At 39.6% G+C, this 20,537-nt stretch overlaps 1 protein-coding gene across 11 annotated transcripts in view; it reads left to right on the forward strand.

Moving 5' to 3' along the window:
- The window catches only part of PPFIA3 (PTPRF interacting protein alpha 3), a 65,222-nt gene extending 46,176 nt beyond the window's left edge, over nt 1–19,046 (forward strand). For 4 of the 11 annotated variants that reach the window (XM_039360152.1, XM_039360151.1, XM_039360159.1 and 1 more), the window contains 14 exons: nt 599–762; nt 2,681–2,826; nt 3,298–3,391; nt 5,817–5,898; nt 6,830–7,030; nt 7,179–7,241; nt 8,358–8,384; nt 10,839–11,014; nt 12,112–12,209; nt 12,382–12,557; nt 13,086–13,154; nt 13,242–13,422; nt 14,973–15,047; nt 17,308–19,046. In XM_039360152.1, coding sequence (XP_039216086.1) covers nt 599–762; nt 2,681–2,826; nt 3,298–3,391; nt 5,817–5,898; nt 6,830–7,030; nt 7,179–7,241; nt 8,358–8,384; nt 10,839–11,014; nt 12,112–12,209; nt 12,382–12,557; nt 13,086–13,154; nt 13,242–13,422; nt 14,973–15,031 — 1,536 coding nt within the window. In that variant the 3' untranslated portion in view covers nt 15,032–15,047; nt 17,308–19,046. The remainder of the gene's footprint in view (nt 1–598; nt 763–2,680; nt 2,827–3,297; nt 3,392–5,816; nt 5,899–6,829; nt 7,031–7,178; nt 7,242–8,357; nt 8,385–10,838; nt 11,015–12,111; nt 12,210–12,381; nt 12,558–13,085; nt 13,155–13,241; nt 13,423–14,972; nt 15,048–17,307) is intronic. The other 7 variants (XM_039360153.1, XM_039360155.1, XM_039360154.1 and 4 more) reach the window with 7 other exon arrangements.
- Nucleotides 19,047–20,537: the final 1,491 nt, after the last annotated feature.

The raw sequence follows: 20,537 nt of genomic DNA on the forward strand, positions 1-20,537 counted from the left end.
TCTCTTTTTGTGGGCAAATGTCACTTGTTGAAAACAAAATCTTTCTTTAATTGTTTAATTACTTGTTGTGCATGTGTGCTTAGAGCTTATTATCATGTTGCAATAATCTGAAGGACATCAAAGAGAGGTGTATAAAAGAATCTAATTTATGAATAGTTAGTTGAACTAAATTACTTTTAGATCGAATGTAGTCCAGGGTTGACTAAATTTATGCTTCTTAAATTAGTAAGGGTTTTGTACAAGATGTACCCTCAATACATGCTCAGTCTATAAAATGATCTAATTACAGAATTAATTTTTAGGTCTTCTGGCTGCAAATCCTGATTTTCTCATAAGCTTCAGCAGTAGCCAATTTTAGAGCAATACTGTCAAATTCTTGTTGAGATTGTTAAACAAGGAATCAGTATCATCTGCAGTGTTGCCACAATTTACAAGGAGATTTAAAAATGAGATACTATATTTCACAATTAGATCCCTAATGAGTTTGTGACCTTCATTCCTGTGCAACTTGAGAAGCTCCCAGAGAGCAGCATCTTCCTCCCCACCTGACAACAGTGACAAATGGATTGTTTTTTGTACCATTTTCTCCTCCCGGCAGAACCATGTTGCCAAGGAAGAGATGCGAAGCTCTGAGGAGAAGGCCTTAGCGTTATGTGAGCCCCCAACACCCGCAACCCCCCGTACAATGCGTCTTGAGCGTATGACTCAAGCATTAGCTCTACAGGCTGGAGCACTGGAAGATGGCAGGGACCTGAGAACCAGGTAATTGCAAAACCCTAGTGGGTCTTGCGGGGAGGAATGTGAGAAATGAGGTAGAGCATGAAGTGCAGGGGCTGACATTTTATGTTTTAAGGATGTGCCAGAAAGGAATGAACAGGCCAGATAGTTAGGTATCCTGCCTCAAAAAGGTGCACAGCTGAGTTCCACAACCTGGACAGGTGGATTTATTATAATTGTACCTAGTTGGGCTTAATTATATTAGAACAAAGTGTCAAAGTCTAACTTCTAGGCCTCAAAACTGTTGCTTTATTAGAATTGCAACGCTCAACCAAAATGAAGGTGAGTTTCCTACCATGTGTCTGGCTGCTTGATTGTTCCTTGGGCCCCTAGCCTCACTGTCCCTTGGGCCCCAGTTGCTCTTGGAACCAGCCTCTTAGCTGTTTTTCAGGCTGACCGCTTTACTGCTCTTTAAGCTGACCCTCACCTCTTCTTCAGCAGGCTACTCAGCTGATCTGCAGGCCATCCACCATCAGCTTTGCTCCTTGCTTAGCTATGCCAAGTCACTCAACTCCCTAGCTGCTGTTCATCTGTCTGATCAATTCTTCCAGGGGTCAGACAGTTATCTAGATCTTTCTCTGGCTGGTCAGTAATTCAGTTTGTTTCCCCAGGCTGATCTTGGGCTTCAGACTGTCAAGTTGTTTCCCTGCTATGCTGCCACCCAGCTGATTGCCTCTACCACCACTCAGATATTCCCAGTGGCTCCGATGTTTCTTGGCATTTCCTAGTGTCTCGTCAGGGGTCTCAAACCCCAGGACAGACAGACAGTTATTCCCCTATTCCACTGGCACCTAATCAATCATTGTTGCTGACGCTGCTGCTCAGCTGTTTTCAAGCAGCTTTATTCCTCCTGACATCTTATGGATAGGGCTTGTTGGCTTGGTAAATCACAGTTTACTGCCAGTTTGATTCTTAGTTCTTCCAGGCATCTTGATCAGCAGTGCTCTGTGACAGATCCTAGACTCCGGGAGACCCAGGAAAAGCTCTCCTCACAAAACAGGCAAAGCAAGCAGGCTCCTTACAAAGTAGGTAGGCAGGCAGGCAAGGCAACATTCCACATGAAAATCTATTTCTGGTTTTTCCACTGCCTACTTAAATTCCATTGAATTCTGCACAGAACCTTTGAATTGAACCTATAAAAACTATACATTAAATGAATGAAGGAATGAATGAACATACATTCATACTTGAATTACTATGTATTTATTTTTCTGGGTTTCAGCTACCTAGTTTGGGGCTTTTAAAACAGATTGTTTTAGTTTTTATTTTTTTTAAATGTTTGGTATTGAAAATCCTTGACTGACCTACTACAGGCCTCCCTAAGTTCTAATACTAGGTTCTACCCAACTGTTTCCGACACAGTTGTATGGCTGAAATTGTGCTGAAAGCTTCAGGAAGAGATCTGTTTTGAAGAAAGAATTAGTTGCTAGAGAAAAAGAGACTAAAAAGTGCAGGTTTGAGTAAAAGATTGTGTGGTACAAAGACAAAGCAGAACTTTAAGGTCTGAGTTCACTCAAGACACTTATGTGCAGATTTTAGTTTATATACCATACTATTCCCAAATAAATAAACATGGTTATGATGTCACCTTATATCAGACATGTCAAACTCACGACGTCACGTGACGTCGCACAACGTATCGGAGCCTTTTTGCCATTGCTGGCAATGGGGTGGGCGCGGCTCTGGTATGATGAAACCGGCCCGCGGGCCAGCAGTTTGACACCCCTGCCTTATATGTTTAGATCTTAGTTGGGTCTCCAAACACACTAACCTAACTATTTTGTCTTAGATTAGTATCTTAAACCAACCCAATCCAGTTTTAATATTCAGACAACTTATTGCTGTCCTTTTTCTTACACTATCCAAATAGTATTTCTAACTCTGATTCTTTCCTTTGTCACAGTCTGGGGACAGATGGCACGAATAGCAGTCAGGATTCTCTACACAAGTCCACCAAGAAAAAAAGCATCAAATCTTCCATCGGGCGTCTCTTCGGCAAGAAAGAGAAAGGGAGGCTGGGGCAGTTGGGCCGTGAGTCCCCCTCACTTGGTATGCTTTCCCCACCCACAGACTCAGATTGATCTTTTTTCTCCTAGAACAAGCCCCAGTCCTTTCCTGTAAATGTAATTCTATATCTATATCCTTGTGACCAAAGCCTCTGTTTGGAATTGTAATCCAGCACATCTGGAGCACTTCAAGTTCAGAAAGACTACTCAAAATTTGGCTTTTCTGTCTCTTGCCAAACACACTCTGTAACAATTGGGTGGGGGGGGGGGAAACCCTCTTGCCTTTCTTGAGAACCCTGCCCTCGGCTCCTTTTAACTTTTGGCTGTGCTGACCTTATTGGAATGAGCAACATGGATGCGGCCCAAAGATTCTTCTCTGCTATTTCCAGTCTGTGATTTTCACCACATGGAGAGAAGTATCTGTATAGGAATTCCCTCTTGAAACTAAAGACAGTTAATGGAGGCCATGATGTGTTTCTTTTGTCCCTGTTTAATTGTCCATCTTTCTTGACAGCTGGGACACCATCTGATGAGATGTCACCTGCAGACCCCCTGGGCCTTTCCAAACTCTCTGGACCTGTGGACAAGGATCGTAGGAACAAAAAGAAGTAAGAATGGGGATGAAAAGGAGGACCGATAGAGATTACATAGATTTGCACCTGCACAAATCCAGCTTGGCTTGTGAAGTCACTAGGTGGTGGCTGGAGGAAGTAGTACTTCACTTTGACCAGCCCCACACTTGTGTTTGCAAAATGGGAATAACTATCTGTAGAATTATAATACTGAATGTTAAATTGGTCGTTATGCAGGCATTCATTTATTTAGCACATGGTATCTCATACATAGTCTTGCAATATATATTAACATTTCACCTAGATTAATAAATCACAATAAAATATAAATGTTAAAAAGATTATATCCAAATACCAATGTTTAGGTGATCTAACTATTGAAGTGCAGCATTGCTTATATGAAAAAAATCATATACTGGAGTAATATATGCCCTCAGCATTATAGCTGTTCACAGTATGATCTACATTTTGATGTGGGACCCTGCAATCACATCGAGGGAAGGATGCTATGCCCCCATTTATACAGCAAGTCCTGGCAGATGCCATGTGAGGTACGAATCCTACTCAGGATTGTCCATTGCTGACGTGGTAATTCAAAGCCTGGCATCTTTTTGTAGAGTCATTTATATATCTTCCTATGTTTGGATGTTCAGGAACCCATTTGGCTTTCCATTGGTAATCGGTATTAAATTTGTTGAGTAGATGTTGTGCAAGTGCCGGTGGGGGCTTCCTTGATTTAAGTCTTCCTGCTGATAAATGAGGAAGGTCAGCATGCACCGGTAGGAGTGAGTTGTTCATAATTTTTCTGTATTCTCTCACTAGTTCACCTTGGCTTCGTACAGCTGGTAGTGCAATATGGCTCAAAACAGGAAGCCAACAAGTCAGAGTGGCTTTAATACATCTGCAGCTGTATGGCAGCTGTTAAGCTATACAGGAGCACAATATTCTTCTTTGGAGCAGACCAGTTCTACTGCTAATGACCTGAGGGTGATGGCAGCTGAAGCTCCCCATTTAGTTCCACATAATTTCTGAAATATACTGTTCCTAGTATTGATTTTTTTTTCTACCATATTCTCTAGATGTACTTTATAGGAGAGAGTCCAGTCCAATGTTATTCCAAGAGCCTTTGGTTTGGGGCTATAGGGGCTTCATATGCTGGTTTGTTAAGGTGGAAGGACATTGTTACTGTAGTGCTAGGAGTGAGCCTCTAGTCAGAATAATTTTCCAAAAATCTTAAGATCTTTGGACAGAGGTTTTCTGCCAGCTCCATGTGTTTTTCTTGTACTGCGATGGCCAAATAATCAGCATATCCAAATTTGCATCCCTTTGTCTCTGGCATATCTGATATATATAGAAGTTGAATTGGTGCCACTACAGAGCCTTGTGGGAGACCATTGTTTAATCTTACTTTACTAATATTGTCCCCCATTATTATCTGAAAGGACCTATCACTAAGCATGTGACTTTTGCAGGGCAGAATACGGCACAGTTTGTATAATAACCCATCCTTCCAATCTGGATTGCATGCTGTAGTTAGGTCTATGAAGATGCCCATGGTTTTTAGATCTCATTGGAGCCCTATTTCAGTATAGCATATTAGGCTTAGCACCTGATCCACATAACTCTGGTTTTGTAGGAAGCCAGCTTGTTCTATGGGCAGATGTTTATCTGTTATAGGACTATCCTGTTTATAATTCATCTTTCCCAGAGTTTGTAGCAGGAGATCAAAAGGACAATTGAGCAGGAACTTTCAACTCAGTCTTGTGGTTTACCATGTTTTAGAAGTGATATTATTTTAGTTTTTTAAAATTCTGCTGGGAGGCTGCCATTGAAAACTACATCTGAGAGGAATTTACCAATCCAATTCTGTGTGTGCCTCCTGGTGTTATTAGGAATTCTGGATGAATGCCATCGAAGCCTGGGACTTTACCATGTTTCAGGCTATTAATGGCAGGGTCAATTTCTTTTATAGAGAAGGGGCAATAGTACTTAGAATGCATTTGGCCCAACTGCTGAAAAGCTGAAAGCGCTTTCTGGCTGAAAGCAGGGTGTCCTTTCATCCTTGTGAGCTCGATTTGAGAGGCTATTAGATCAGGAATTAATTTGGATATTTGTCGTGCAGGTTGTCTAGCTTCACCCAGTTTCCTTAACAAGCTCCCAGCTTTCCTGCTGGATTTGCTGAAATTTAGTGATTTTGTGTATTATTCCCACATCTTACATTGAGTTGCATTCAAGCTGTGAAAGAGATCATGGTGATCTCCAGATTGCTGCTCTGTAGGAAAGTCTGATAGAGTCTTTTTGTCTCTTCATTCCATATCGAGATGTACTCTCTTCTTAAATGTTGAAGATTGCAAGGGCAGGCAAAGGAAAACTAAGGATCAGAAGGAAAAACAATCTTGGGATTTTCAGAAGTTATTTCTTTTCTCATCATTCTCTCTGTTTCTGTATTTTCTGTGCCCAGGCATGAGCTGTTGGAAGAAGCTTGTCGACAAGGGTTGCCTTTTGCTGCCTGGGATGGACCTACTGTTGTCTCATGGCTGGAGGTAATCAATGTGGATGAAAAGTGAGGTTCTGGGAAGATGGTTACTAGTGTCACAATCACACTAAGTCTGTATCATGAGCAAATTAAAGAAACTCCTTTTGTGGTTTGTGATATACATATGAGGCTCCCTGATCCCACTGTCCTAAATAAGCCAAGGATTCAAAACCAAGATCAACCTTTAGTTTTGGTTTAATAGGAAAGGAAGCCATTAGACCCCCCCCCCGCCCCAGTTTATATGAGATATTTCAGTGAATAATGGAGGATGGATCTGTGATCTGTTTAGCTCCTTCCCCTGGCAGAAACCATATAAGACCAATTGTGCTTTCCATAAAAAAATATTTAAGAATTTGTTTTAACATCATGATGAATCAGCAATTTTTATTGTAAAAAATGTAAAACTGCACCTTGTGTCAACATAGCATCTTTCACTGTTAGTAAAATAACAAGGAATAAAGGCATGCACAGAGCTGGATTGGATTGAAATTCAATGAATGGGTATTTGGAATTCTGCCTTCCTCTTCTTTCTATTCATTAAAGCAGTCTGTATTTTTTCATGCTTCCACTTGAGCCTAAAAAAGTTAATGATTTTTTTAATAGAACAGAGACTTTTTGTTGCTGCAGTTATTTCAAATACTTTTTGAAGCAGCCACAAGTTTCATAGAAAGAGTTTGTTTCTTTATTACATGTAATATCTCACCATGATTAAAGATTGCATGGAACATGGAGCTGTGAACCCCACCCCAGCACAAGCAGTGAACATTAAATCCCACCTGTTGACAGTGGATTAAAGGGTAACATTTGCTCATCCAAGAACCAACAATAATTTCATGGGAAATTCCACCAGGGCCAAATGAGATCCATGGGTTAGGGATTGATTTCCTTCGGAGCTGCATAAGCATCTACTTAACTTTTCTTCCCATTTACTCTGGCAGCTGTGGGTGGGCATGCCAGCCTGGTATGTGGCTGCCTGCCGTGCCAACGTCAAAAGTGGTGCCATTATGGCCAACTTGTCTGATACAGAAATCCAGCGAGAAATTGGCATCAGTAATCCTTTGCACCGGCTTAAGTTGCGCCTTGCCATTCAAGAGATGGTTTCCTTGACCAGTCCCTCAGCCCCTGCTACTTCGCGTACAGTAAGTGATGAATTCTTTATACACTTCCCTTTTCTGGGCCTTATCTTGACTAGCAGGGAAGCTGACAGTTTTCTGTTTTCTCTACTTGTTAAAATTCACAACTGCCTCCTTCCTCTCCTCTTTTTTTCCTCTCTACTATTCTTGCTAGTCTACTGGAAATGTGTGGATGACACATGAAGAGATGGAATCTCTTACAGCCACAACAAAGCCAGTAAGTGTTACTGCTATGGATGCTGTCCCTCAAATCAGCTGCCTTCCCTGTTGGGCTCCATGTTGTGGCTGTTTCCAGGATCTTGTATTGCAGTTTTCTGTGTGTGATTCTGTATGTATGCATGATTAGAAGATTAGATGGCACTATCTTTGGACTCATCAGTAGCTTTCCTACCCAAGTTGACAGTTTTCTTCCTGTTAGTGATTTGCAGGAAATCCATGCTTAGGGATAACACTTGGTGAAAGCATTCTAGTTTCCTTTTATATTTGGAAGGACTAGTAATAATCCAAGTAGGCCAGACTTTTCTGACTAGTACCCCATCTTGAATTAATCCAGTGTTTCTCAACCTCAGCAACTTGAAGATCTGTGAACTTCAACTTCATGCTGCTGGGGAATTCTGGGAATTGAAGTTCACAGATCTAAAAGTTGCTGAGGTTGAGAAACACTGAGCTAACCTATCATTCTGTGTCCCCATGGGAATTCCTTAAAAACAGCAGTGGGACTGTGGGATCTGCATGGTTGCCAAATTAAAAAAAAAAAACTATCATTGAGTAAAACCATTTGAAATGATATGCTTAGTCTATTACCTGAAAATAAGAATGGTAATGTAAGTAATTTTTAGAGCAGAGCAGAGCAGTCACTCTTTCCTGAACTCTTGTGATTGGTTCCTTTAATCCTAATTTCCTTGGGGATACTGCAAATGCTCCTGTTTGGAGACCAGAGCTCCAGATGTGGCAAAATGAATCAGTGGAGAAGATTATTCTGGTTCACATTGAAGGAAGCTTTTTTTATTGGAAAAGAGTAGGAAGAAACACTGTAGCTCAATTCTCTCCCTGTGATGCTAGATTTCTCCTTAACACACACTCTCTCTCTTTTTTTTGCATGACCACAGTTGGATCCATTGGTTAATGTTAATGGGATTCATACCCCACACGCATCTCTTTTTATTGCATGTGTAGATTTATTTAAGATCAACTGGAAATTGCTTACCACAATGGAGACATGTCCATTAACTTTGAGCTACTGTAATGTGTGTTTGTGAATAAAGTACACTAAAGATTTCCTTAATGATTCCTTTCTACTTTCCTTCCTGCTTTCCATTTAATCACTATACAGGAAACAAAGGAAATCAGCTGGGAGCAGGTATGGGCGGGATTCACATGCTGACTCTCTTAATTTGCATGTGTCTCTATGTATTTATTTCCTTTTATGGTAAAAAGCAGGGCTGATGTTAAAAGCACTTGCACTTCATTAAGTGAATGGATAATATAATCAGAATGTTATATATAGCTAAATGAATAAAAATGAAGAGAAAATAGATGTATCAAAAACATGCTTTTTACAAATTGGTCCTAAATAAGTGCTGAAATGCATAACCTAATTTCTGTAGAATTCTCCTTTTAGCTCTAATAGATATATTTTTGTATTGTTGTTTCAGGAAGATCTATATAAATATTTATTTAAATAGAATTATTCACTCAGGCACATCTGATATTTCATTACGGTAATCAGAGATTATAGCAATGCTTGGAAAAGAAAAACAATTATATGGTTTTTCCTGATTCCCTCCATTTTTTTGTCCTGCTTTCACATATTATGATAATCTATCAACTGCTATATCTTCTGAGTTTCTTGATGGCCAACTATAATTAGGTGAGGAAGAATCTTGTCTGAGGATAACTGCATATATTAACTAGAAAAAGTTCTCTTGTTTTGGAAATAAATGAAAAGGAAAAGAATGTCTTGAAACCTCTCAGTGGCAGTTGGGAAAAAAAAATATTCTTCACTGACTATACCTCAAGTTTTGAATATCTATAATTTAAGAAGATTTTGCACAAACTGGAACTGATTCAGAGAAGTGAAGTGAAGATAAGCAATCAAAAACCTGGAAATTAAATCTTGTTAAGAGATATTAAAGAAATATAATAACATCCTTCAAGTAGCTAAAGGACTGTTATATAGAAGATGGCTAAATTCTATTCTCTGTTGTGTGAAGATACAGAATAGTGGTTTTAAATTAGAAGGAGGGAGATCTGTTTGAATGTAGGAAAAAGGTCCAAGTAAGAAAAGCAGTTCAACAATGGAGCCAATTATTTAGGGATCTGATGATTTCCCTTCCCTAGATAGTATATGCACAGGCTAGGCAAGACACTTTTTGGTGATGCTTTTAGCTTGTATTCCTGTTCTGAGCAAAGGCTGGATTCACTGGTCTCTTACCTCTATGCTTCTGTCATTACAGCCTTCACAGCCATCTAGAAGTAATTGCTTCCAACAGTAAGATTTCAGACTAAGAATAAATGTCAGAGTTTCGTGAAAAAGGAATTTCACATCAGTTCCCAGATTAAAAAAAATATTCAATACTGGATCCTGTCTGGAAAATTATTTTCTCAACTGGGCTACTTTTTTCTGCTTTTATTTAAGATTTCTGCTTTGTTCAACAAACCCCACAACATTTTTTTTTACACTGCTGTTGTGTGACTCACTGTTGGGATTTTTACATAGTAGTAAAACATATTTTAAACATGATTTGTTGTATAAACAACAATGCCTGAATTTTATCAATGTATTAAACTAGGGTAATTTCCAAGCCCCAATGACTGGATTCACATGGCACAAAATCAAGCAACATTTGATAGAGCACAATATCTGAAGCCAGCTGCTGAGTCAGATCTACAGTCCATTTCCGTCAATACCATCTGGATAGCAGACAGCAGCAACATTTTAGGATTTCTGATATCCACAGTAAAGGGTACAGAATTCAAAAATCTTCCAATTCCCCAAATATATTTTAAAAGAAGCATTTATCAGGCAACAGCTAACAGCTAAATTGTTGTTTTAATGAAATGGAATAATTTTAATTCAGTATCTGGTATACAAAAAGAATCAACATGAAAAAAATGTTTTTGGGAGATATATTGCATTTGGAATGCCATCAAGGAAAGATTCTATGATGGACAACTTCTAATAACAGAAACCTTGGAACAGTCTTTCCAGTTTGGTGCCCTCCAAATATATTAGATTACACTTCCTTATTTCCAAGAACCATGGCTGGGAGAAATAATTGTCGTGTGGTATATCATGAAAAGGCTGCCTTAATGCGAAAGTGTCTACAGCAAGATAGAAAACATAGGCGCGTTCACACAGTAAAGGAAGAGAGCCATAAACATACACCAACTCTAAAGTCTTCTCCAGTCCTATGAGACATTGACTTTCCCCAAGTTTCAGAAAGATATTTAGGCTAAGTAGAGAGGCCAGGTTAGTTACTGAAATTATCTGAAGCAAAGATTGCAAATTAATGGATGTGGATTTATAACAGATGCTCAAATATTGCAGGAACAAGAAAATGGAAAAACTACAGTGCAGGTCTTTAGTATATGAAAGAAAAGAAATATTTTCTCACTCAGATGTTTTGTTAAGCAAAGATGCTTAACTAAGTCAGATGCATTTAAATAGCACACTAAGCTTGGTTAGTGTACACTTTGGCCTTTCCTTGATGGTTTACATATTGTGAATCCCCAAAATAGGCTAATTCAGTGACTGGATTAAATTCATTATACAAATATAGTCCTTCAGAGTCTCCCTTTTCTGCTTTTTCAGATCCTGGCATATGGAGATATGAACCATGAGTGGGTGGGAAATGATTGGCTGCCCAGCCTGGGCTTGCCTCAGTACCGCAGTTACTTCATGGAGTCTCTAGTTGATGCCCGGATGTTGGACCATCTCAACAAGAAGGAACTACGGGGCCAACTCAAGATGGTGGACAGTTTCCATAGGTGAGAAGAGCAAATGGCTTGAGCCTTCCATGTGGAGGAATAGATTCATGTTACTGACATACTTACAGCACTAAGTTTGTGAGGCATATATATATGTGTGCAAAGTATGTAGTTTCAACCAAATGTAACATTTATTAATGTTCATCCACTTACAAAAGATTCTAGAACTGCAGTTTCATGTGGATATTAAGCTTAAGGCTGGAAGAAGTTGCCTTGAATATCAGCTGCTCTTCTTAGCCATAAAACAGAACACTTAGAACTGAAATTCTCAAGGAAAAGTTCAGTATGAACAACATGTGAACTGAAAATTTACCAGGACACCTTTGGTTACTTAAGGTGGATCCAGCATCATCATCCTGTTGGGCATCTGCTGCAATCCTGGTTTTTTTTAGCAACATCATTCTCAATGGTTCAGTGAAGAAATGTACCGTAGACAGTGCATATAATGATCTTACTGGGAACTTTCTTTAGATGCATGCATACACACACACACACACACACACACACACACACACACACACACACACATATACACACATACATACATACATATGCATACACATACATATACATATATATTTATATATATAATTGCTGGCTTCAGAATATGGTATGTCAACTTGCTCTATTTTGTGATCTTTCTGTTCAGTGAAGGCCTGGATTTTGTCCCAAAGTCTTGCTCTGCTGGACTTCCAATCAATGCTGGAACTTGAGGGAAAGAATTTCGATTTCTACCCAGTGCTCACAGAAGTGTCTGCTGAATGTGGAGTTTTCGTCAAAATGTGCAGAGTGGCATTGCAATGCAAGCTCCACCTCTTATATACATGTGTGCAATATCACGGTGCATGTACAGAAGGGGTAGAGTTTGCATCGCAATGTTGCAACACACGTTTCATCATTTGATTCCCTTCCCCCAACAAGTCGATGCCTCTTTTTAGGAAATTTAATGGGAACTCCAACTCCATAACCAAGCTACCCAGCACTAATTAGTACTGCTGTTGCAGTTACCAGCTCCGCCAGTACTTACGAACTTAATAGATGATCCAGAGTGAGACATTTGCCATTTCTCTGGTGTAATTTCTGATATATCTTCTAAGGGTGAGCCTTCATTATGGAATCATGTGCCTGAAACGTCTTAACTATGACCGAAAGGAACTGGAAAGAAGACGAGAGGAGAGTCAGAACCAAAACAAAGGTAGATATAGATGAGAAAAGATAAGACCAAAGGTTGCCATTGAGCAGAATCTACAAATCTGAATTGGGGAAAGTAAATAAAGAATGGCAATTAAATAGCTAGAGTGGGTGATCATAGAATTGAATTTGGTGCTAAGCTTGTCTCTTCCCTTCCCCTCCCCATCCTTTTCTAGATGTGATGGTGTGGTCCAATGAGCGTGTGATGTGCTGGGTACAAATGATTGGACTGAAAGAGTTTGCCAACAATCTAGTTGAAAGCGGGGTGCATGGAGCCCTCCTGGCCCTGGACGACACCTTTGATTGCAATGACTTGGCCCTGCTGCTGCAGATACCAATGCAAAACACACAGGTCAGGAGTAAACATAGGGAAGCTGGATAGCGGTGGGAAAAGAATCGAGCAGTCATGAGCTATGTGCTTCCATGAGAAGAAAAAGGGAATCTAGAGCCTTTGTCAGTGTAGCCATAACCTTCTAGGTTTAAATGCTTTTAGGATGAGAAGTAGGCCTCTTTGACCTCAGTCATAAACTCAAAATCCCCCCAATTTGTCTTTCTGAATTCTTGATTGACATCTTATCAGATGTATATGATTGGTCAGTTGGGGGGAGCATATACATGTTTGCAGCTTTTGTTCATTATTCAATTGTCTTGAATTTTATTTAATTGGAAGTGCCTGGGAACTATGGGTACCATGTTTCCAATGCATATTCCTAAGTTGCATCGCACTGTCCTAGCAATTAGACCCCAAGGCCCTTTTTCTCCATTCCTTAATATTTTTGGAGAAAGGAAAAAAGTGGAGGGCCAGGGGGAACACTGCTTTACAAGACAACAAAGGAATGGAAAGGAAGACTAAAATAATCTACATTTAAAAAAACCCTAGGCTCGGCAGATCTTAGAAAAAGAATTTGGGAACCTCATCACCATGGGAACAGACCGACGACTAGATGAGGTGAGTTCTCCTTTCACCAGAGTCTCTAAGCTTGAGAGACATCCTCACGCTTTGCTGTGTCCATATTTGTTGCACTTTTGTCTCTAGGACAGTGCCAAGACCTTCAGTCGTTCCCCATCTTGGCGGAAGATGTTCCGGGAGAAAGACCTCCGTGGTGTCAGCCCTGACTCAGCTGAGATGTTGCCAGCCAATTTCCGCACAGCCTCCGTGGCCTCCATTACCTCACCCGGGGTGCAACTTCGTAAGATGCAGCCAGAGGGTATAAAAGGCACAACTCTTAAGCTATCTATGCCTGCATTCTGAACTGGAGCACACAGTGGGGGGAATCATGTTTCTTTAATTTCCAGTTATTAATCAAAATATTCTTTAGGCAACTTATCCAATACAAACATAAAGTCTTAAAGTCAGATTTGGTTCCTGGTGGACACATTTATATGATTTTACCTAATAACCATATAGAAATGGTTTGTTTTCTTTTTCTCCCAAGAATTTTTTTTTCAACTTTTCAACCTAGCTTACAGCTCTGGGATTCTCTGGAAGTCATCCCTCCAAATATTCAAGTGGCCTGGTCTTGCTTAGCTTTCAAGTCCAGACAATGACAGTTAAGTGCTGCCATCTGGTGAAGGTGCTTAAACAAAAATAACAAAAAAAGTATAAAACTTAAAACTAGAAGCTTCCTGCTGTCAGAAAAGTATGCTAATTTTTTCCCACTCTCCAATCCCCAAGCTAATAAGGAATAGAATGTTCTCTTTTTCTGGAACTTACTCCTTTTTAATTGAGATTATAAAATACAAATGAAAATAAAAGTAATAGGAAAATGGAGAGTGAGAAGATAGGAAAAGGAAAAGAAAAACCTCAACTTTTTAATTTAATAATGTAACAAGAAGTAAACTTTTCTATAATAACAGTTTAATCAGCAAAACTCAAAGTGAAGATTTTATTTTGTTTATTTCAACCACAAGATCCAGAAGCAGTTTCCTGGTAGAAACAAGATTGAATATATTCTTTTCTCTAATTAAAACACTCAGTTTTGTCATCTCTGCCAGCTCGATCATTTTTTTCCATCCATTCCTGTTTTGTAGGAGTTGATGTATCTCTCAGTTTCAATTTCCATTCATAAAGAACTCTTGCTGTAGTCAGAAAAAGACTGCTCAATTACATATATTTCTTTCTCATTAGCAAATTAATCTTGGGATGGGAAATTTGTGGTTCTCTGTACTACTACACACAGCAGCCTTCACTAGCACAGCCATTGTTGGGAATTCTGATTCAGTAACAATCTGAAAGACTGCAGGTTCTTAAATTTTGTTTTATGTACTTGTGAAAAAGGCATTTGTTATCTGGACTGCATTATACTGTTGAGACCACTTTCTTTGGCAAGAACCCATTGTGGGACTCTTGTAGCATAAAACAGTTTAGGATAAGACAAACAACCTTTTAATTGTTGAAAGAAGCAGTTCATCTTCCTGGAGAGCCTACCAATCCCAATTGCTTGAACAATGACACCAAATGAGTGGAGCTGCTTTTCCCCCTTAAGTTTACAGAGAGGAGCCAATGTTTAAAAAGCAGTGTTAGCTTTTATATTTCATATTCATGTATTTCCTAATACAGAACAATGAGAAAGGATTGTCAACAATAATGGCCAGGCTAAAGACCACAAGGTGTGAGGGTGCATATTATCTATAGAAGCTCTTCCTTTGGCTAATACATGGGCCAAGGCATTAACAGTTCAGGACATCTTTGGCCAATCAAGAGGTATTTTTCAAAGCTCTGGTGGATATATTTATGAATGCCTTCCTCTCTTTCTTTTCTCCTCAGGGAACTCATTAGGTAGCCAACGGACAGACAGTATGTCAGTGAGAACATATTCCTGTTAATGCCAAGATGGAGCAGGTAGGCTATACCCTAACTGACATGTATCATTATTATTGGGATTCTGTTATATCTCAATATAATGAGTCAGCTTTTCAGATAAAGGATACAGCCTCAAAATGAAAAAAAAATTGCTCTTTTCTAATGGGAACAATCCACATTTAAATTAGAGAATAATCCATTGGATCTAGCCCACTTTTGATGACTATATGAACATACCGATATATATGTTGCTTTCTTGACATCAATCTGGTCATGTTCGTTGTTGCTGTATTCTGGGATTTTTAAAGTCTGTGATCTAATCTATATCTCTGGGATTTTCTGATTTCCTTCATCCAATTATTAATCAGGTCTGACTCTTCTTAGCTTTTTAAAGCTCTACCAAAGTTAATTAGGTGCTGCTATCTTCTAATACTATTGCTGTTGGTTAGCAGCGGCCTTTTCAATGAGGAATCAGCAAATAGGAATCAACTAATTCTTTCATTTACTATTCTAATAGTTTTGTAAATTATTCGCTTCCCAGTCTTCAGGTTCTCATTGCCATCTTCCAGCCTCATCCAGTCATGAGTAAGAGAATAGTAGCATACACAGTCTTGTAGTTATGGATTATGATAATTCAATGATTCAGTCCAGCTGCTGGGTAGGAGCTTGGGATTCTTGATTTTGGATCTTAGCACTGAGAGTCCTTGTTACTATTGGAAAGAGTAGATTGCATTGTCTCAGAACACCATTTTTTGTATATAATTTTTATTAAAACTTTTAAACAAAAAGATAAAACTAACACAAATTAATGTGAAGTAAGGAAAAAGGAAAGAAATTAAAGAAGCAAAAAGTACAAGGTAAAAAATTGAAAAATAGAACAGAAAGAAAAATGATATAACAAAGTGTCTTCTGATATTCTTCACAGCAGTTAGAAGTGCAAATATATTTTAACCTCCCTAAGTTACATCATATTACTCTTCTTTCTATAATATATCCTATCTAATCATCAAAATCATAAATCACATATTTTTTTCATTTTATGGGGGGAAAGTCCATAGGTGGCCTCCAATCATCAATAAATGTAGATTTTTTTTCTCTAAACAAACAGATCAATTTATCTGTCTCTCAACATCATTTATAATGATCATGACAAACAAGCATACAATTCTAGGCAGTAAAAGCTGCAGATTAAAACCGAATACTTTTTTTTAATCATAGAGCAAACAATCCCAAAATATTTTTTGGCTTTCTTGACAAAAATTGTAAATGTTTCTTTATTTCTGTTTTCTGCCAGGCCAGAAGCCTGTAAATTTCACCTATGGAACAGGCAGAATATGTATTTATTGACTCTGTGTTTTCACAGTTGTCGGTAGCAACCATTTTACTTTATCCCTGAAGTATAGGGGTACTTTAACATCAGTAATACTCTCATTAACAGTTGTATGTAGCTGAAAAAAAATCTTAACTTTTTGGTTTTTTCCCCGTCCTGTATTTTTCGTATCTTTTTGCTTAAGAAACTGAAAACTTACAAACTCTTTTAGAGCATTTTGGTTGGTCCCCATAATGGTATTGTCTAAATGTGGTTTTATTTTTTTGAAATCAACATTCATGCATAGGATATGAGCATGTAACACCATCAGTATTCACACAGTAACTCAATCAAGTCAGTTAAATACCTGTAGCCACAATTGCACAGCAGGCTAACATTGATTATCATTGTCTTGTATTTTTCTGTAACTTACACCATTGTATGAACCCAATATGTTTGGCTAGTAGTTGATCATTCTGGGTGAAAACACAGAAAATGAATTAATTTAGTAGGCAGGCTGAGCATCCTATATGTATTAATGTAACAGTATAATTCAGCCAGCTATGTTATGCCCTAGTATAAATTGGAAAATAAAGGGGGGGGGAAGTTTTCTGCAAAATGAATCAGAGGATGGGTTAGGATTTATTTTTATTTTTTGTTTTGTTTTCCCAACTAAAATCTAACTTAGAGGACTAATATAGGTTTGGCACTGACTAATGCCGATGCAACCATAACTCAGGACATCTCAGGATTATCCTTGGCTTAGCCTTAGTTTCCTTGCCTAGTGCAGCATTCTGGCTAGGGAATTCTAGGCACTGAGGATCACATACTTTAAAACTGTTGAGGTTGAGAAACACTAGTATAGAGCTACATGTGTGCTATGGGGGAAAGTCAGAATCAAAAATGAAAGAAACATCTTTTCAGAACTGTTAAAAGTGTCCTGAGATGCTTCCCCCCCCCCCTAAATCTTCTTTTTCTTTTTCTTGCAAGCTGCTGTCCCAAGTAGTCTGACCTCCCTGCCTTGGGCAGGAAGACCCTCTGCTGCTGCCGCCGCCGCTGCTGCCTCTCCTTCTCCATCATGTGCTCACATGAGGGTATGAAGAGCTGCTGCTGCTGCTGCTGTTGCTGCTGCTGCTGCTAGCACCATCGCCGCTGCTGCCACTGTTGCCAAGAAGGAATATCGAAGCTTGTGGGAGATGCTGAAGAGAATGAGTGACCAACCAACTAACCAACCAACCATGTTCCTCCACACTACCTTCTTCCTAGTAGCAGCAGTGGCCAATGATGAACTCAAGGGACTCAAGCCAAGGAGGGGCTCCTTCCCCAGAGCAGCAGAGGGAAATGGCCTTCCATCTCGGCCTCTATTTATTGTTGTTGTTTGTTCCGGGCAGGGACCTAAGAATGTGAATGAGAAAATGTGGTTGCCCATGCATCCTATCCCATATTATGCCACCAGATCTTTCTGGTGGGAGCAGGGGGAGGAGAAGTGAGGGGGGTGCCTCTATTTCCTGTTGCCATATGCCACATTTTGGACCAAGCAACCCATCTTGGCCAGTCCCCCTTCCCTGCCCTGCCATAGGTGCTAAATGTTCCGCCAGCACTTTTCCTTTCCTTTTCTTTGAGTTGCTGCTATGAAGGGGTCCCATTTCACCTCCTGATGACAAAAAAAAGAGATAGTTGCTCAAAGGCCAGTTATTTGTTTCTTTTTCCTGCCCCATCCCATCCCTCTTCTCAACAAGGGGAGAGCACTGAAGCCAGGAGGAACAAAGCCAGCGTACCTCCCTCCACTCACGCCCAGCCCAAAGAGCAAGTTGCCCCTAGGCCTGATTCACAGAGCTTCAGATTTGGATGCCTGAGTGTAGAGGTTCTACCTGGAAGTAACTGCTTCTCAGCACTAGTCAACAAATAAAAGAGTTCCCTCTTTCTCTTCTCTTCCCCTTGCCTTTGTAGCTCCCTGTTCCTCTGGATCAGAGAACGCCTGAGGAGGAGGAAGAAGGAAAGAGGACTAGAAGTGCTCATCCAAACTCTCTTGGTGCTGGCATGAAGCAGTCCCAGTAGACAGGTGGTCTGTATGGTGGGATGGAGCATCACATTTTTTTCTTTTTTCTTTTTTTTTTCTGAGAGCAGAAAGTGAGGAATTCATGTCCGAGATGCTCTGACTTAAAAGAGTAGACCTCAGCCTGTGACGGTCACTGGAGATAGGACTCTGGACTTTATTGATATGGCACACAGATCTCTCTTCCTCCAAGACTATTGTAATATAAGAGTTGTATTTTCTGTGTATATCTGTGCTGTGGAATCTCGTGTAAATTGAATTTCTTTTTCGACCGCCATTACAGGTTCTCTGTTAATTTAATAATGTGTCCTGCTACCCCCTCTGCCCTGCACGCCAATAATTTTTATTTGATGTTTATATATTTTCACCTTTTTAAAATATTTTTATTTCAGTTGTTTCATCCAGGGAGAATGTGTGGACATGAGGGGCAAAGCAAAGGGGTAGTTTTGCATGAAAAAAAAATGGGTAGGGGAGGAAAAAAAAATACAATCTTGGAAATCAAATCTGTCAGGGAGATTGTGAGGGGTAAGCAGGAAGCTGAGGTACTGGAGGAAATATCTTCTGGTCCCCTTCATTCCCGTTTGCTTCCAGGGAAGGCAGAGAGGGAGGGTCACAAGGGGAGTGAGCTAAGAAATGTCTTTTAAAGAAAAAAGAAAAAAAAATTGAAAACGTTTTCTAGGATCTGCAGATTTTTCTTTATGAATAAGGTACAGAATTCACAAAAGGATCTCTTTCTGCTTCCTGTGAGGCAATTCCTGACATTCTTTGCTTCTATTCTAGCCTTTAAGAGCCCACCGTTCTTCTAACAGAACCAGAGGTTGGAGGGATATTGCAATGCTCCCTTAATCAGCCCAGCACTGCTTGTTTTCAGATCCTGCACCCAGAGCCTTGCCTATGACACTGCAATACTGTAAACTACTTTCAATACAACCAGCATTTAGGAGCTAATACAGCAGTAGAAAGGATAAGTCTTATAGGTACATATGTTGCTTTTATTGTAGATTGTAGAAAACCCTAATAATGTGGAGCAGCTATCACAGATCCAGCAATCCAGGCTGCCATACATAATAGTGCTAGAATTTAAATCTTAGGTCTTTTTCTTCCACTTTTATTTGGTAACAGACTCCTTCCCCCTTATTTCTTGGTCTTTGAATGGAAGGGCACCTGAACCACATCCTGCTCTGGTCTTTAGAATCTTGTTTTATCTTGCTAGCTTTAGCCTTTCTAGCTGGCATGCCACTACTCTACTGATAATATGGTGCTTTCTCTGATGTAATCTCAACATTGGTACAAAGGACTGGGAGCACCAAGGATCAGGTTCCTACTTGGCAATGGAGTTCACTGGGTGACTTGGGGCTACCTGTCATCTCAACCCAACCAAACCTACAGGAATTTTGTAGCAATAAAAGAGTGTGTGTTACCCACCTCTTTCCTGTCAACAGCACTCAGCAGGGAATATTTCAAAAGCTCCCATCCCTAATTGATCCTTCCACTTTTAACATTCCCATCCCTTTTTTATTTTTATTTTTCATCTGTTCTCCTACCCGCTAACACTAATGTCTCAATGCATTCTGTCTGCTCACCTGATTTTCCCACAACCTTTCCCTCCCTGCCTCAGCTGGTGCTTCAGCATCGCATATCCCATTCAGCAGGCCTTGTCCATTAAAACCAGTCTATTAAACTGAAATCATTAAACAGTGGGTAAGTAAGCACAGAAACACCCAGAATGTGGAACTTAGAGTCTTTCCAGACTAACCTTTTCTTAAGCAATTATCTGTGACTTTCTTAAGCAATCACCTAATGCTAATGAACTTCATATGTTGATCAGATGATTATTCTTACACTTCTAAACCTCCCAGTTTTATTTTTTCCTTTTGCCAGAATGCATGGTTCCACAAGACCATTGGATTTCTTGTGGAGGAGCCATCCATCTAGAAGTGCCCTAATTAATAATCTACCTCTCCAAACTAACAATTGGAACAATAAAAAGACTGGGTTTGGGTTTTTATTTTTTTCCTCCTGGCAGCTGGCTAATACTTTGTGTGTCCATTGAATTCTTTGAAAACAGGATACATAGAGGTCAAAAGCCTTTTGTCCAAAGGCTTTGGATTTTACCCAGTCTCTCTTGATATCAAAGACTGAACCCATTATTTTCTTCACCTCT

The sequence above is a fragment of the Crotalus tigris genome, unplaced genomic scaffold (assembly GCF_016545835.1).
Source record: "Crotalus tigris isolate CLP2741 ecotype Arizona unplaced genomic scaffold, ASM1654583v1 scf7180000019161.1078591, whole genome shotgun sequence".
NCBI lineage: Eukaryota > Metazoa > Chordata > Lepidosauria > Squamata > Viperidae > Crotalus > Crotalus tigris.